This window comes from Gallus gallus, chromosome 2 (assembly GCF_016699485.2).
Source record: "Gallus gallus isolate bGalGal1 chromosome 2, bGalGal1.mat.broiler.GRCg7b, whole genome shotgun sequence".
Taxonomy (NCBI): domain Eukaryota; kingdom Metazoa; phylum Chordata; class Aves; order Galliformes; family Phasianidae; genus Gallus; species Gallus gallus.
Genome location: NC_052533.1, coordinates 49,534,897 through 49,553,762, shown reverse-complemented (window position 1 = coordinate 49,553,762; position 18,866 = coordinate 49,534,897). Strand labels below are relative to the sequence as shown.

At 37.4% G+C, this 18,866-nt stretch overlaps 1 protein-coding gene across 4 annotated transcripts in view; it reads right to left on the bottom strand.

Moving 5' to 3' along the window:
- POU6F2 (POU class 6 homeobox 2) overlaps positions 1-18,866 on the bottom strand; it is a 315,974-nt gene that overhangs the window by 181,369 nt on the left and 115,739 nt on the right. For all 4 annotated transcript variants that reach the window (XM_418861.8, XM_040689262.2, XM_040689265.2 and 1 more), the window contains 2 exons: positions 9,016-9,107; positions 7,819-8,047 (listed from right to left, as the gene is read on the bottom strand). In XM_418861.8, coding sequence (XP_418861.3) covers positions 7,819-8,047; positions 9,016-9,107 — 321 coding nt within the window. The remainder of the gene's footprint in view (positions 1-7,818; positions 8,048-9,015; positions 9,108-18,866) is intronic.

Here is an 18,866-nt window from a genome sequence, read left to right as displayed (position 1 = left end):
CTGGCTGGAAAAGGTCACTATAGCTCCCAAATTTGGAAAGTTCACCTTATTATTCCAGATACTGAAATCACTACTAGGCCTCACCAACAGCCTGTTTTAGGCCTATGAACTAGAGCAAACTTAAAAGTACAATTAACCAAGATCTAAATATGTCTGAGAAGCTCTGCATTTAACAGCAGTGATTTAAAGCCTCTTTTGTAGCAAAGGATAGGGATAACTACCATCACATTCACTTACAGGTGTTAAAAGAGTTCAAAAAAGGTGTGAATTATTTGCCCTCACACAGGATATCTGGGGTGGAGCAGAACACAAGCTTTTTTACTCTACTCTGCTGCATTTGCCAGAGCAATGGGCTTGTAAAGACAAAATGGTTCAGGAATGGACAAAAGCTTCTGGAGTCAGTGGCAAAATGCAACTGAGGCATGAGGATCTCCAGAGATAGAGAATTCTACCCAAGGGACATAAAATTGTATATATACCTGGGGACAAGAAAATCCAAGTTAGTTTTACTTTTATCAGTACTGATTTCTCCTGACTTTTCTGAGGTGACAAGTGATAGTGCATGAGAAGGCCTCAAGATGTTCCAGGGAGGGTTTAGATTGTTAGAGGGTGGTCAAGATTTGGAATGGGTTGCCCAGGAAGGTGGTGACATCCCTGGGAATATTAAGGAGATGTACGGTGTGGTACTAAGGGACATGCCTGCTGATGGGACTTGGCAGGTCAGGCTGGTGGTTGGAGGTGGTGATCTTGAAGTTGTTTTCCAAACAAAATGATTCTGTGATGTCACCAAACAGGTCCAGTTTCCATTTCTAAACAAATCTCAAGAGCAGGCAGAATTTATTTATTTGTTTATTTTTTTAAAAAGAAAAGGATGTTGTAAAATGTTTCAAGATTCATAATCTTTAAGACTGTAATAAGAAAGACTAAGAAAGACACAAGTTACCTACAGAACTTATGATGAGAAAAAGATACAAAAAGTACAAGAGGAGGTCTCAAAAAAAAAAAAAAAAAAAGAATGACAAGAGGTCTGTGGTTCTGCAGACTTCAAAAACATTTCATTAAAGGAACTGACTCCCAAGCCATTAACTTGTATGTTTCATGGATTCAAAATTCACACTATTAAAAGTGCCCATAAACCAGTGGGTCAATAAAGACTTCGTTGTTTTTATGAGTCCCTAAATATATATGTGCTTGATTAGAATCTCACTGGTCTATCATGAACACAACTTTGTGTGCAGGGAGTTTTTAAAACATGAATCATAGGGATTTTATTAATACAAACACAACAGAAAAACAAAGGAAATTAAACCACAAGGACTATAAATGTCTGACTTAAATCCACCAAGGCAAGGAAATTAAGAGAGAAGGCTGCAAATCCATCCTGGTAATCCTTCTATAGCTCCACTGTATTGCAGTTAGGAGTCCTGGATCAGCATAAGAGCCATAAATGCATATACCATACAGATGTACCTATCTATTTGCATGTGATCCACCAGTGCATGCAGCACGTTTGCTACAATGCACAGGTGAGGAAAAGATTGACAAACACCAGCTAGAACTTTTACTTGCATTCCCAATTTCTTGGCTTTTGTAAGATTACAGTAAGTTAAGTGCTTAACATTACTGGAATGAGTTTTCTCTACATTAATTTAAATTGTCACGGTCTAAATTCAAGAAGAAGATTAAAGGCAAACAGGTGCAAAGTTATACTTTAAAAACAGCATTAAAATGCATCCATGTTCTGGTTGACAGAAATTTCATTTACAACCTTGCACACGGAATATTCCTGCCAGAAGCACTATCAGTCTGAGTTAGAGCTAGGAGGATAACTCGTGCTGAATAAAGTGGTATGTTCCATAAATACCCAGGTCTTAGATACTAGCCACTCCACCGTTCTTAGCCTAGTGACCATGCCTGCTTAGAGGGCAGTTAACTAATAGGTTTTTGGTGGAAAATTAGGAGAGGATCAGACCACTTCTGTCATTCCCATCTGCTTCTGTTCATACAAGTTGGAAACTTAGACCCTGCCAAAACTTGGCCTGCAAATAAGTAATATTATGAGCAAAAAAATTTAAACAACAAATAGTTAACATACTGTGAGTGATCAATAAACAACTAGTAGCTAATAAATCCCCAAACCATTCACATTCCCTCTGTGAAGGCAGCAATTTGCCACTGAACAAGATGAACAATTAACATGGGACCAAATCATTCCCACGGGTGAAGCCTTGTATGATAAAGAAAAACAATCACAAATGGAAAACCAGCTAACAAAGGTTCTTGCATCTTTTTTCCCAAAATCATATTATGTCCCCCAAACTGTATGTTTCCTGGCAAATAGCTGGAGACACAGAACCTACTGCATTAGACCATCTTTAGGGATGTCTGCCTGCTACTTCAGTTCCTCTACAGCACAGTAAGGATGGAACGCAGGTCTGAGGAAGCCTGCTGCTAGTCCACAGGCATTCTGTGTATACCACATTAGGTTTAAGAATTTCTTTTACTTCTTTCCATATACTGAGGTAGGGAGGTTTGTCTTAAAGGGTTATTAACCCCTTCTCTGTGTGAGAGAGCCCTTCACAGTGACTGTACTATGTGCAGCATTTATGCAGTATTAGTGGACGTACATTTGGTTTGAGGGCTTACTGAAATTGCTAACGAGTGCAGCTCCTTTTCTTGGTTCTTGTCATTCGTGTTCTGGTTATGTTAGTACACTGCAGAAGTACCTGGGAATAAACTATTCCTCTAAGTGAAACATCATTTTGATTATTACTGACATTGGTGCTCATTAAAATACATAAGTGAAACACTGCTTTTCTTTAGACTCTGAAAGCTATTTCATGTTACTTGAAGGGGAATACAAATGAATAGGGACTGCATCACTTTAGTTAAAAGGGGAAAATGTTCTAGAAACCAGAATTTGGACTCTAGATCAGTACGCAATTGAGGTTTGCAGTTTATTTATTTATTTGTTTTTGTCTCTTTCTTGTTTTTCATCTCTCTGACTTCTGATTTTAAAGGTCTGTGTACATGGGCAAAAGGAGAAAGAGCATGTTTATCTGTTGCTCAATTAATTATTCAAATCTATGTTCAAAAGAAACAAGATCTAATAAATGCAAACAATATATGTAGATTTTGTTTTTGTTACCATTATGTCTTTAACCAACATTTATTTTGACTGATCATATTAAAAAAATAAAAAGCTTTCTAAATTTTTACACTGTTATCTACTGTTACCAAGATAAATTTATTTGAATAGCTGTTACCTAGCTGTCAAGATGTTTAATATATTTCCCCTTCCATTGTATTGCAGCTAAAATATGATTGGCTGCTGTTTAAATAATGTAATTTAATTATTTTACATTTTCATCCATGCAACGCTTTCTTTCAGCACTGAAGCCTTTCTCTAATGATTCGGGGAGATAGTTTGTTCTCATTTCTTTCAGAATGCAAGATTGAGAAACTCTGACTTGGAAATAAATTATTGATACCCACTTTAAGAACAGTACAATGTGTAATGAAAATAAAACATGCAAAGTTTCCACGTTATTAAACTTGTTGATTTATTTTGTTCTATATATTTTGAGGTTCAAGTATACAAGCCCTACAGTGGGGAAGTCTAAAACAATATTGGCCCATTGTTATGCTTCACCATACATTTGGGCCAGCTGTCATGGAGAGACTCAAATTCTGGTCCACAGAGCACAGGTAGCTAGCACTGAGCTGACAGATGGCACAGAGCTAGTTTCTTCTCATTTCCAACATGCCTACCATATTAAAAGGATAGCTAAAATAACATTAACATTTTAGCTAAAAATTCCTTGGCTGTCATGGAAAACTGAATGAAATGAGAGGAAAGGCTGAAGACTCCAACTCTTCAACATGGAATCAAAAGGGATAAAAATATCTTAAGAAAACAAGACAAACCAAACTCTTTTCCTCCAAAGTAACTTTCTGTTCAGATATACAGAAATATTGTGATCTAGAAAAAGCAGATGGATTTGAGGAGACAGTACTTTTCAACAAAAAACAGCTTCCAGACATTACTGAATACTCTGAGATTAAGTTCTAAGAATCTTCCCCTGGCAAGATCATTGAGAAGGATAACCAAAATTGAAAAACAAACAAACTGAAAACTCAGAGAAATCTGACCTGGCAAAGGAGCAGCAGAAACTCAAACTATTCAGCTCAGATATTTTTTCCCAGGTGCATATTAATAAACACCTGCTTGGATGATGAGAGGAAAGCTAGAGGTGTTTTTTGCATTAGTCAATAAAGACAGGACAAGAAACAATGGTTTAAATAACGGGCTGGGAATACATTGTGTTGCAGGATACCTATCTCCCTTCCCACAGCCTCACCACTGCTAAGGTGACATCTCCTGATTTTTGCTGTTTAGAAAAACACTGCAAGGCTCCAGCTATAATTCTAGAAATTGTGAGACCAAAACAGGTTTGTAAATGTGGCTGGAAATAGGGACCACAACTTTCTTGAATGATGCTTGATCTCTTACCTTCAATAGTTTTTGTGGATTCCAGTAAAAAGTTATGGTTGTTGATTTTATTGTTTTCTCTGTGTTCTCCAAATGACTGTTGGTGGCAAGCCAATGTTCCATTGGTGAATTTGTGTTATGTTCAGAGACCTCTGTTTACTCTGAAGCATATAGCTATATTTGCCACCAACCTCCTCACATCTCAGTAAACTGTATTCTTCTCATATTCTTTGTGCTTCTGAAATCTGCTAAATAGGAGCTTGTAAAAGTATATTTTTGTGTACGTGTCCAAAGTGAAAGTTTTCACATTCATATTCCTTCTATTTACACACATTTAACTTACTTGCTTAGGGAGTGGGTATGGTGAAGCAGTGTGTATGACAAAAGACAGTGTAATGACAGAATAATCAAGCATGTATAAAGTTTTCAAGGAGGCTTACAATCTAATTCTCTCTTCTCTGATGGAAAAAAAAAAAAAATCCTATTGACTTAGTGGTGGATCAGGCCCGTATAGCAACTGAACAATTTAACACAAATACATAAAAAAATATATATATTAAAAAAAAGAGAGAGAGAGAGAGAAGATTATTTATAGCCAATTGATAACTGAAGATTAAGGAATTTCACTGAATAAGTCATATTGTGTGAGTAATTTCCATATCATTAATCACGCCATTTTACCAATGTCTTTCAATTTTAAAGGAACTCCTGTTTTCTCCTTCCAAATACTTAGTGTATCTCCTCTACGAATTCTATCATTGAATGCTTTTTTTTTTCTCTATCGGCAAGCAAGGGTTTTCATTTTTCATCCATTCACCTTCAGGTGAAATTATCCTGAGCAAGAGCGCCACGATAAGAAAATCAGCTATGCACACAGTTCACACAAAAATTAGTGGAATTACCTGCATTAAAGCATTCTGTTACATCAAAGATTTTCTGAATTCCTACATTATTCCAGAATTCTGTAGGATGTCTTCTGATTTACCTGGCTAGGCTAGTTTCAGATGAAGATTTTACTGATGAGAGAACAAAACTAGAGAAAAACTAGCCCAAAGAAGCTTTTGACATCTAAGTTTGATTGTACTGAGCATTCAGGGGTGGCAGATGTTACAAGAATGGAAGCAATAAGGCAGGCTGGAAAACAGCATGCAAACATGTCCCCCAGTCATCTATGTTGACAATGCCACACAGATAGGTTTAAAAGCGAAGAAAGTTGAAGAATATGGTTTGATTTTGCCCACAGGGCATGAATTACCAAAGCTGCTTGAAGCAAATGCTACTATAACTACAAAAAACCTGTCTATTAAAAAAGAGCACACATTCTATGATTATCTTGCAAATAATCATGAAAAACATGGACCAACAATCAGTCATGGAACTGATGATATCACACAGGTAAAGATGTTGTCCAGAAACAAAGCACTGTTATCCAACTCTTGGGAAGTTGTGAGGTGCTTAGAGGAACAGCAGGAGAGAATAGAGAAGCATACAAACAGCAAAGCAGGTAACTTAATTCATGGCTGTTGTTACATCTGGGTATTTCATGGAAGATATGATTGCCTCCACCTCTACCTGATGACCCAGCAAGTCCCTGTTTGAACCTGTACTTCCATCTACTAGTAAAGATTAGAGGAAAACTTTTCATCTGATAAAGCCATTCCTCGCAACATTTATTTGGCAGCAGAGTTGCACCTTTTAACTAGCAATTACACACCCATGGATAAACTAAAGAGCAAGGGTTGCCAGTCTTAATCCCTACCAGCTTCACAACACAGGGCGAATAAATGATGTAAGAACTGCACGAGCTTATGTTTATTTATAATACTACATACACAGCAGCCATAACCTGGAGCACTCCAGAATAGAAGGATACATTTTTATAATGCCTGTTTCTTCATTAAGATTTCATCATCCACCTACGCTAAAAAGCCACTTCTCCTTCACTTTGTTATATCTGTTTTTACCCGTTCCTGTTCCTGCATTATTTTTTTAATCTCCAGTTCCCTACTTTACATGCACTCTCAAATTTTAAACAAGCAAAATTTGTGCATTAGTGTGTCCTTTTCATCTATGATTTATGAATGACAGGTTCTTCGGTGCAGCTTAATGGTATGAGAGAGACATTATTTTAAACATTAAAGTGAAAACCATTTACAACTATGATAAGAGAGGTCTGTTGACATTAAACTTTAAAACAAGCACAAGGTAAAGGCAAGCAGCTGCTCCAACAGGTGAGAGTACTATGCATGTAGTTTGTAAGGGAGTTTGTTCAGCACATGAGCTCTCTCTTCCTTTGCTCTGTTTCACAACCTGTAGGATTTGGTGCTTCAAGCCATTCATCAAATAATCAACACCAGCACACAGTACAATCACCTGAAAAGTACTTAGGGTGCAGTGCAGAGTATTCACTTAATAAAATTAATATTTTGTCTGAGGAAAACTTTCTACCGCTTATTTCAGCAATAAATAATCAAAAAGATAAACAAACAATTTGAAAGAGCTGAAGTTTTATTTTGATATTGCCTGCCCACACCTCTATTACTTTCATGTGGACAGTCACTTATCACCTTCTTCCATCAACAGCCAACTGCTGTCTGAGAAGCAACCAAAATAATAAGTAGTAAATAAATATGCGTTTCATATCATATGTGCTTGCACTGCGTACTAACAGCATGGAACCCTAAGGTAGAAGAGATACCTAGTGTCTCATAAAAATACTTTTCAGTCTGATTTTAGACAATAAGGAGACTACAGTAGATATCTTAAGACAGAACTGTTCCAAACATGGCACAGCTCAGATAGTGAGAAGGTAGTAAGGCAGAACCTTACTCATAAAGCAGACCTCCCACATTAAGAATGAGAATGTGCATCCTGGGCAGTAGTGGCAGCTAACCAAAGTTCTGATTTTATAATAGAAGGATTTAAAAAGTGATTTTAATGCAATACTGTGTTTTTAGTTACCTCTATTCACTCAGCTACTCTAATCAGCAATGGTTAAACAGAATACTTATTTTCATGTTGCCATTTGAAATTCCAAAGTGAACTCTGAGTAGAGAACATTGATCACTGATGACAGAAAAGCCTAATGAATCATTCAAGTACTTTACAGTACTGACCTAGAGAACGTAAGAGCCCAACCTCCACTCCAGTTTTATAAAAATGCAAATATCCCTTAAGTATCTCTCAAGTATTCAAAACTAACCCAAGCATTAACTTTCAGTATCAAGAGCAACAGTCACTGAATAAAGAGATAGCTCTGTTTAAAAGAGAGAAAGTGAAACAAACAAACAAAAGACTCTGTCAGAAAAATACTAAACACAACTTACCTTGTAGATTTTGCAATGGCAAAGTCATAATGCCTCCTGCTGCAGCTGCTGCTACCAGTCCTTGGATGTTGGTGAGATTTGCTGTAGGTAGAGTTAGGACCAATCCTTGTTGGCCTCCCAGCTGCCCAGCCATGTTGAAAGGAATAAGAATCGGTTGATTCAGGGCCGGAGTGCCTCCTGGCATCACCCCTGCTACCGCTGAGGCTAACTGTTGGGCTGTCAGTAATGGCTGTAATGAAACACAGACAGCAGCACGCCTATTTTACCATGCATAGCTCAGTTATTATTACCTCTTCTGTTTGGGATCCTTCAGTGTTGCAGTATAAACATGCACTTCTTCCAGTATCTCAAAGCATGCATTCTCACCAACCCAAAACACATTGCCAGACATTTCAGACTGAAACTGTAACCCATATTGCCATGCAGCATTGTGCCGAATGCAGCATCTTGTGCTGAATATAAACTGGAAAATTTATTACACACGCACTGACAACAATTCATGAACACAAGAAGGCCGAAGTCAAGTCAGCTCACAAGTATCTAAATGCTAAAACTTCCCAAATTTTTCCAGCTGTGCACTGATTGGTAAGAGCTGAAAGCAGCAATTCCCAGCAATTACCAGAAGCTCTGTAGATCAAGCAGGATGCAAAAGTGTCTCGTGAAGTGGAAGAACATTAAGTATCTTCTTAGAGTATAGTTGAACTTTGATAAAACTATGAAGTGATATGGAAAACTTTTTAAAAGGATTAACAGACCCATGCTATAATGCTTACATTTTGCTGTAAAGAAAATAAATATCTGCCATAAATGATTATGAAATGCCTTTACTAATGTAGGAGCTGTGTGTGACATGCAGAACTGTCAGAGCCAACAAGGTTACATTAAAATTGCACTAGCTTTTTAATATTAAATCATGACCTGTATTTCAAAAATAACTTGTATAAGAAGTTCAAAGAATTTAACCTCCTAAACATACAAATCTGCTTGCATCTATTTTAAGAAAACATACAAAAAGCTAGTCCTTCCAAATACCTTTTAAAGCATACACAAGGTACATCCATATTCACTTTTTGTAACACAGAATGCAGCCAAACAGAATCACATTTTCTGCATTACGCAGTTAAAAGATAATCAATCGCAACTATTCGTTTTTCACCAAACTGCATGCTTCAATTAGTCAAAAGGAAAGATACTGACCTGAGGCCCAACAGGGAATGCAGGATGGGACTGACTGGGTTGGTGCTGGTCACCTGGGCTTGTATCAGACAGCACTGTGTTTCCTCTGGCCTCTAGAATTCAAATTGGAAATCAACTTTAATATCAAGCCTAGGGACCGGCACATTATCTTCTACTCTGATGTCACATAACATCAAGCTGAAAATGACATGTTAAAGTGCTTTATCAATAACTCAAGCACTCAAATCACTTATCAGCTGCATAAATTATGCTAACATTCATTCAGAACAGCCAACTCATTCAAGGAGATACAAAAATCTGACAGCAGTGAAACTGAAGCTATCATCAACCCAGCTAATGTGGGTTGCATTATACATCAATTTACATACAGTACATGAGTACTCCGCTTGTGTGGGAACTGCATTTTCTACGCTTAGGTGAACATCAGCCTTTCTAATTTCTGAAGGCAAAAATTATCTGAAAAGCAATCAAGTCACATCTATTTGTATCTTAATAAAGTCTTTTCTTTTGCCACTTACTGAGGCAGAAAGGACTATGATGCACAATAAAAAGGCACTGTGAAAAGTGAGAACAAGTATGTTTCCAAATGACAGCTATTTCCCTCATTTTCTAAATTGCATGTGGGGGGAGAGGAAAATTATGCCAAACCAAGGCTTTTCACCATTTATTAAATTGATCAATATCCAACAATCAAACTGTATGCTGGGCACTAATGACTTGCTAAGCACAGAACAGAGTCCAGCCCTATCGGATTTTGCTGAAGCCTGCAAAACAGATTTGAAAAGAAAAAAAGAGAAAGAAAAAATGCCCTATCAGATGCAACAAAGTACCAAGATGTTTTCAAAACTAAGTCGGTATCTTCTGTTTCCTCCAGGTGTAGGACTTGCATTGATTCACAAACTTTTTCAGCACTGATGGCAAGATCAGGCCCCCATTTGCCTTTGAAGCTGAAAGATTGGCAGCAAGTATCAGAAGTAGCTGCAGGACTACTTGGTCTTTTAAAAAGAAAATCCTGGCTATGACTTAGGTTTCCTGGTTAGTATGATAGCTTTTGTTCTTTTAGTTATTTTCTGATGTGTGGATGAAATTCCATTCCGAGTAAACCTTAACAAGATGCTCTTTTCCAATGTTTGTCCTATGAATAGCAAGTGCAAGACAATTCAGAACCAGTTTATTGGCACACCATGGTGTGCTCAGGAAAAGGGATATGATTCTGTCATACTTATAAATTTTAAAGAGGGTATTATCAGCTCATTTAAAACAAATTCTTCTATATATTCTCTAAGGGGACAGGCTTATAAATAATGGAAATGTGAAAAAAATACTTCAGCACATTAAGGTACAAATAAAATTGACTGCTACATATTATTCAATTGACTTCTATCTCTACAGCAAGGTGTCAATCATAACAGCATTTTAGTATAGGATTAAACAATAAGTGTGCAGACTTATGTGGAAATCAGAAAATCTGATTAATTTGTAATATATTTGTGTGGTCTCAAAGTCAGAAATGGACATTGCTTTGGGAATACTTACAAACATGCTATTGAAATATCTGATTTGGAAGTAATAAAAGCACACAGATTTGCTGACATTTTATAAAGTGAATTCTGTAAAAATATGCTTGGCATTTTCATGACCATGGTGATTTAATAATGAGAATTAGATGACCTATTATAATTGGTGAGCATGCGAACAACTGCCTAATAACATGCAAAAAAAAGATCAAATCACAAAAATTGTGATGTGCAATTTACTCATCTGAGTTACCTGAGAAGAAAAATGTAACTAGATATGTGAGACTGGATGAAACCAGTTTATTTCAAATGCATTTCAGTCCTAGTCTTGCTGCCATCCCTACGACCAAACATAGGTTTTCTTCAGTATGGACTCCTGTACATGATAAGGTGCTATGTTACTATACACAATTTTACCTCAGGTAATTTCCACATCATATTATAGGGTTTTCTTTTAATCTTCTCATTACAGCTCATGTATGGAGTTATATTAGATCAAAGGCTCAATACCAATGAATATATCACCCCCCATTAAGATCAACTCTTACAAATCAATTTTGTTTATGCAATTTTAAGGGCTGAGAGTTTTGTCTTTGCAAGTGATTTAGTTAATACTAAAACAAGCTCTTGATAATCTGTCATGTCATTAAATTACACTATGAAAGCTCTGAGAGAAGAGTAAATCTGGAGTCAAATATTTACTAGAATTAGATTTTGTTGCAATTACTATAGCTTGAGCTCTCAGAAAATAAATAAGGAGTTCTGAAGGGATATGCCTGTGTTTCAGTATTTTTTCATGGTACAGCCAAGAACCACTGTTTTGTTATCCGTACCCTAAGGATTTTGCAATATTCCATCTCACAAGCTGCATGTTGTACAAGTGTGTTATACAGAACCATAAAGTCAAAATGAATTGCATTCCTTTCCTTTTGCATTGCACTAATTGGAATCACTTAGGGTTACATTCCTTTCATATGGTCACTCACTGCAGATGATACATCTTTTAATTCCACTGCTTGAATACTCTGCCTGCTTCTTTTGGCTCACTTTCCACATGAAGCAGGCATCTCAGTAAAACAGTGCACACTTGCATGTGCCTTAACATGGTCTTAGATAGAACCTTGTATGAAATTATGCATGCCATATTCTCAAAACAAAATTCTCACATTTTCTCTCATACTTGTGTCTCATACTTTATGTATTCCTCATAATATACCTCAGATATTCCTCATATACTTACAAGGGACTTAGGCCTCTTCCAATCCACCTTCTACAACAGCCACTCAAGTCAATTTTTTTTTTTCCTAAAACACAAGAAAAGCAGCCTGCCAAGCTCTCAGTAAACACGGAGTAGCAAGAATTTCAGGATTAAGTTCTGTTGCATTGCACAAAGTGACAGCATTTGTTCTTAACTGCATATGGTCTTCAGTGAGAACCACATGTCAGAGCTCCCAGAAAGGCAAAGTACAGCACAAAACCCTGGTAGAAGGCTACTTTTCCCTTTCTACCTAATAATGCTAATGGGGTGGATCCCTATGAGTTCCAGAAATCCAAAGAGCTGGGAGAGTGCTCTGTCTCATGTACTGTTTCTGATTCACAGACTTATTGCTGCTTAGTTGGAAAAAAACCTTCTTAAGATCACTGGCCTAACCTGGCAACATGTGAGCCCTTGCATTTTCCCCTCAGCATTCCCACTTTGATTTGGGAGCTCATCCAGATGACCTCTGCAGGTAGATTAATTCCACTGTCTAAATTCCACTCCCTACTAATAAAAATAGGCTGTCAGAATCTACCATAGATTTTCCACTTGCCCAGACCCAGGCTGTCACCTTGTGCTGGGCAGCCCTCCAGTGCTGTGCAGTCTTCTATCTACAATGGAATTGCGGCAAGGATTGGAGCTGGGGGGTTACCAGTAACACCCTTCATTTCTCAACCAGGCTTTGGAGATGGTGTTCTCATTACACCCATCCTTGATGGTGCACCTGGGGCAAGGGGAAGGCAAGAGGTAATTCTCCTTAACACCATAGACCTGGGCAGGCAGCTGAGACTTCGCTTGTAACTGAGGGCTGCTTTCTTAGCTTGGCTCAATGAACTGGCTCAGTACTGCCACAGGAAAAGATAGGTGAGCTACTGCCATTACTGTATGGCTGTACACAAGGCTTTAATATTTAATAAGCAGTATTCATCATATGTGATTCATCATAAATTAATTATAAATTATATAATACATACATTCACCTCTCATTCCACCAAGGGGCTGAGAGGGCATGACATAATAAAAAATTGAAGTGCACTGTAAACATTGTAAAATAACCCTCTTAAAATAAATTATTATTTCAAATAAAGCTAAGTAAAAAAAAGGCAACCCTTATCTCCCCATATAAAAAAAAAAAAAGAAAATGAAATCCCCAAAAGCAAGCAAAACCCTTATTTAACAACACATAGCTTGAAAATGAGAAAGCCAAATGAGGAAAGTCAGAAGGGAAAAAAAACTCCACATCCCAAGGCCTCTGAGCATAATGTGAAATTACAACTGTAAAAGCACTACTTATAACCAAGCACTCCAGTTTCCTTCATTGTGTTTTGTACACATCTTCAGCAGACAAATGGGTAACTGAGCTCCAAACACCTTTATCTCAGTGCCCCTTACACAAAGGAGGGACCACTCTAATCTCCCTTTCACTGATGTAGAGACTCAGATCTAGATGCTCAAATCAGCACAGTTTAGGCACTCAGATCTCTTCAGCTGTAGTTACGTAGTTCAGGAAACTCTCAAACTGCTCCAAAGCTCACCCAAGCCAATGTTCAAAGCACAGCATGGAGCTAACCTCAGCATGTGATCTGGACACAGCTAATTTCTTTGTGGTCTTCAAGAAATCAATTCAACATTAATGTGTCTTCTGTTTGTATCGGAACTGGGGAGATGCTGGGCTATCCCTCTCTAGTACTTAGAGCTTTGAAAAACAAGCAGGATCAAGTACAATAATAGCAGTAGTCAAAAGAATATATAAATCCTTCTGAAATAACAATTTAAGCAAATATTTTAAATGAATCAAAATTAATAAAAGAATGTGGCATTGCAAGAAAAAGTCCATATTATATTAAAATTGTTAGATACAGTTCTATAATGTCACGTTAAATTACTTGTATTTACCTCTTAGTAGCTGTATCAATAAGAAATCAAGAGTAGACTTATTTCTTCCTCATTGAGCCAATTCACATTAAAGATTCGCATTTAAGAATGAAATCATGAAAGTGAGAATGCTGCCAGTGAGAAAAAATAGTCTTATGTTTTAAAAACCAATAAACTCACTGTCTGAGTAACTAACATAGCTGCATTTAGATCATAAGCCATATCAGCAGGGAAAAAAAAAAAAAAGATAACTTTTTTAAAGAAATGAAATAGACTGGTAATATTCAAATTATCAGGTACTGTGAGTAGAAGTCCATCATATCTGATTAAAGTAACTCAGCTCTTTCTTGAATGTGCACTTAATTGTCAGCAATTGTAACAAGAGCAATCTTGCTGACAAAATTTAGTAGCTGAAGGAAAAAGATGCAGCTGATAATGAAAAAAAAAAACATTCTCCCCAGACAATCCTCATTCTGCCACGAAGCACCAACTGCAGATCTTAGTTTCATTGTTTTCCTGCTGCCTTGGGGTTGGGCATGTAGATAGGAAGCCCTTCCAAATAACCTCATCAGTACTAAACAGATTACTGCACAGAAATTCACACAGATCTACATTTTACAGTACTCAGGGAATATAAAATTGAGATTTTAGACTGAATTTGTTTTAAACTGGGATTATCCTACAGTTATGAGTGGAGATATTCCTGTTACTTTAGCAAAGGAAACCAAACTCAGAAATGCAATGAGATTAATGAATCATCCACTGTATTCAAGCATGGACTTCTCATATTTAATTTAGTAGTCAGATAGTTGTCTTCTTCTAGCCCATGACTGAGATGCAGCTTATAATTTGATCATTTGGATCCTATCAAACTTCTCGATATATCAAGTTAATCCATAGCTCAGTACACAATTCACCTTTTCCTTCTGACCCCTGCTTCAGATTCTGAGCGTTTATTTTTAGGAAGTGATTTCAGCCTCACAAAGAAAACCAAACAGTTGGGAGATTGGGGCCTGTGCAGAGTTACCGTCAGCAGTTGTTAACTCTGAAATCTAGCAATGTTACAACTATTTATTGCTAATCATTTTAGTAAAACATCCAAATACTGTGCTTGTCTTTCACAATGTCAATTTTTCTCCTTTGTCGCAACTTACATAACTTCAGCCTGACTCATAATTTTCCCCTACCTGTCTATGGACAAAAATCTTCTAGTTTACTTTTGAAAATGTTTACGGTATGATAAGGAAACACCATATTGATCTATCATATTGACATATATGTCAATACAGTATCTTGTATAGAACAGCTAAAAAACCTGCCTTTAAGATGGATTGAATTAGACAGCTGAATGAATAGAGCAGATTTGCTTTACTGACTGTATCATTCAGTACTTAAGTAAGTAAAATCCTACAGTTTTTTACTTATCTGAAACTGCCACACAGTTGCTACAGCAAAGCTACCAAAATTACAGCAGAGCTCAAGATCAGTCTGCCAGCAGTGCACTAAACCTTGCATTTCTCTGGTCCCTGGGGATATTTTCTCCTAAAGGATCGTCTTTGGGAAGACACAAGCTAGCTGAAATCACTGTGCTCATTACCCATATATATTCAGAGCTTAGCTTGTATTTAAACACCTGAATCTTTCTGGATCAGGACTGATAACATTAAACCACCACAAATGTTTATTATGAAAATTAAGCTATTAAAGTGATTAATTTTACAGAGAACTTCTTATGAGCAACCACCATATTCACCACCAAACAAAAATACTACAATAATGCAAAACTCCAATTCTGCCAACTGCCTTAATTTTTTCTTCATGTCTTTAGTTTTGTTCCTCTTTCATTGTCTTATTTTTATTTCTTTTCCCTTTACTCAGTTAAAAAAAAATATCTTACTGGTGTCTGCATGAATATTCTTCCACTTTAGAGACTGTGTGAGAAAAGAAGTGTAGCTACTGCAGAAAAAGGGAAGGAATATAATTGCAAAAGTGTGTTCTTTATTCAAAGTAGGCTCATTCTACTTTTCTTCACCCCCTAAGTACAGTGTATAAAAATCCCTTGTTAATGGTACATACATTTTTTATGAATTGAACCCTTCATATTGAGAATTCTAGTTTCTTTTATACTGTATGCATTAGCACAAATATAATCACATTAAGGTCACAATGACCCTATCAGTTTTCCCTGAATTCATACAACATTTCATACTCACTGTTTGCTGATAATGCTGGTGAATGCAAAGATGATAAAGGTTACTTACCAGAAGATGGACAGTTGAATGCATTATTATTTCATGTTGGGCAGCTGATCTCTAGCTAAGAAGGGCAGGAGGCTTCTCTAAATTAAACTTCCCTTTCTTTCCATCACTGCCAGCTTACTAAATGCCAAAGAGTGAGCACATTAAAGATGATCTTTTTTGGAACAACTGCCACAGTTTGCTGTCTTTCTATAGATAACTAACATTTCTATATGATTTTTACAGCATTTATCCATGTATGTTGTTTTGCTCTTAACAGAGCAGAGGCCAAGTCATGCTTTTCACCAAAAGCCCAATTCCCTGACACTCACCCTCCCAATTTGACTCCCGGGCATTCCCCCAGATGAGGTACGCTATGATGGTACCTTATCAGGATATACATTGCTGTTTGCCTGGGGAACCTTGTGCAATTTATGTATTATGGGCTTGGCTGCTGGCGCTACAGGCTGGTAAAAGCCAGGCAAAACATGTGGACAGCCTCTAGTGTGCAATAATTCAGGCTTTTAGGGGGAAGACAAGGGTAGTGTGGCTGACATCTTTTGTTTTTACAGGCTACGCTGATAGACTTATTTACAAAAGACTGGGCTGACCTCATCTAATGACAAATTTAACCCACATTTTCCAGGAAATGGAAAGAAGAATCTGTAACGTGGAGAGGGGATGAAGTAGTGTTCTATCCAATCTATGAGAACCTGTTTAGGAATTCAAATTGTCTGGTTCGGTGAGCAGGAAATATTCAGTTAAGGGAGGAAATGTTCATTTAAACTCAGTGAAAGCATTGGGTACTTACATCGTCAGCAGAGCCAGTGTTCAGTGAAATGCACCCCACAACATTTGTAAACGCCTACCAGAGCATCCTTGTCCAGCAGGTATGGTCAAGCAACACTGGTTTCTCACTCTTGCTACTGAGTTCACTGTCTGGTTTCATCCCTGCGGTGTCTTTAACAATTTCACACTCTCTGCTGTGGTCTTTACACAGCCCTGTGGGGCAGCTCCATCAAGTGTCTCATTACAGGTTGTTCAGCTGTTCAGACTTTATTGAGACTCTTGACAGAGCTGTCCCACAGAGCAGCATGCTGCAGGAGTCCAGGCGGGATCCAGGAGGAAGCCTTAGCAGCAGCAGCAACTCTGTATGCAGGAGACTGTGCTCCTAGATCAGGCTAAATCACAATGCCGGTAAGTCTACATTATAAACCTATTTAGCTGCACACTTCAGAAATTCCTAGCTACAAAAATTCAACAGCCCTCTCCCTTCTTAAGTAGCTTGCCTTGGCTGATACCTGCAGCAAGTCCTTCTGATGGGGCTCAGCAGGGTAGGCCATTATTTCAAATGAAAGCGTGGCCGCAAGCTGCAGAAACTCCTGGTATGCATTGCCTCCAGATCTGGTAAGTCTTGAACTGAATTAACTTCCGTCTCCTTGCTGTTGTCTGAAATCAACTTTAGTGACTGTTTACAAGGGGCTTTGCCAAGAGTTCTCAAACACTTCATGTTTTTTTATCTGTTCTGCCAGCGAGGTCTTGCAAGCTACACCAAGCCTGACTGTCACAAAATCAAGTCTAAAACACATGACAAGGGCTTTTCATCCCTCCTTCCATTCATTTCCTCTTCTGTACACCACAAGCTAACAACACAAAAAAACAGACCTGGGAACTAGTAGCTGGCATATCATCCTGTCTGTCTCCCAAATTTGAGCAGCTGTTTACTAGACAAAGTGTAAAAGTTTGTAGTAACCACAAAGACAGTCTTCCACAAAATAAAAATATCCTAAATAAAGAATTGAGTGGCTTACAAACATTTAGACATTGCTCCAGGAATATTTTGACCTTGCTTTTATGTCAGATTCCTGCTGGATTTTACCTGTGTTGGATTAGTTCTATAGGAAAGCCACAGCACAGTTTAAAAAGCTTAACATGTAACAGACACATATTCCAGGACAGTCACATTGTATGGAAGATTTCCTGTCTAGTAACCCCTTGTCATGGGCACAACTTCTTTTGTAAGAGCATGTTGTGCAGGAAGAAAATAAGCAAAAAGTTCTGCATGGCTTAGCTTTGCCAGAATACCAAGCCATTGGCAGGCAACTTGCTTCAAAGAGAGAGAGAATTAAACTATATGGAATAAACAAACAGTTTCTAATCCAGTTGAAAGCTTGTGTTCATTTTTACATGGATGCCTCCCTGTATATAGACACACATTTTTAAACAAATTAGTCTCCTACTTCCCTTTCATTTTTATATTCTTTTTGTGTTTATTTTTTCAACATTACAGTAATTGAAAACATCTACTGGTAAAAGATGCTATTAATGTAAGTGCATTCATAGTGTGTTATGTCACTAATAGACTTAGGTAACATTACTCTTTTATCCTTTTTACAAAGCATTATTTTATTGTCCTCTCATTTCTAAGATTTTACTTCCACTTAAAGTCAAGCAGAGTGAAGGCTTTGCAGAATTCTGTTATATTGTTGTCCTGTCAGTATTCTAACTCTATTACACAACAACACAAAACCAACATCAGCTTCCATTTGTCATATTATTTATTTTGAGGATTATGTCAGATCTCAGACTATGTGTATGTGCCTACTAAACATAATTTAGAGCTGGGAAAAAAGTGATTACCAATTCCTTCTAAAAACACTTTCAAAGAAAATGGTTTTTAACTATTCTATATTTCTGTAAGAACTGTACCATCTGATTTTGTCCTGAGTAACCCTTTTGAAGAATTTAGCTATATGTACAAAAAATAAGCCAATGTCTAGAGGCAGAAGCTAGCCTGGCCACAGCAGAGCATGCAAACAGGACTCTGGACCCACCCTTCCCACAAGTCAGATCCCTCAGCGGCCTACACATGGCTCAGTGCACCTGATATAGATTCCTATTGCCTTCTTAATATCTTCTTTTAGTGTGACTGGCTTTGAGGGACAGTCAGGGTTGGTTTAAAAC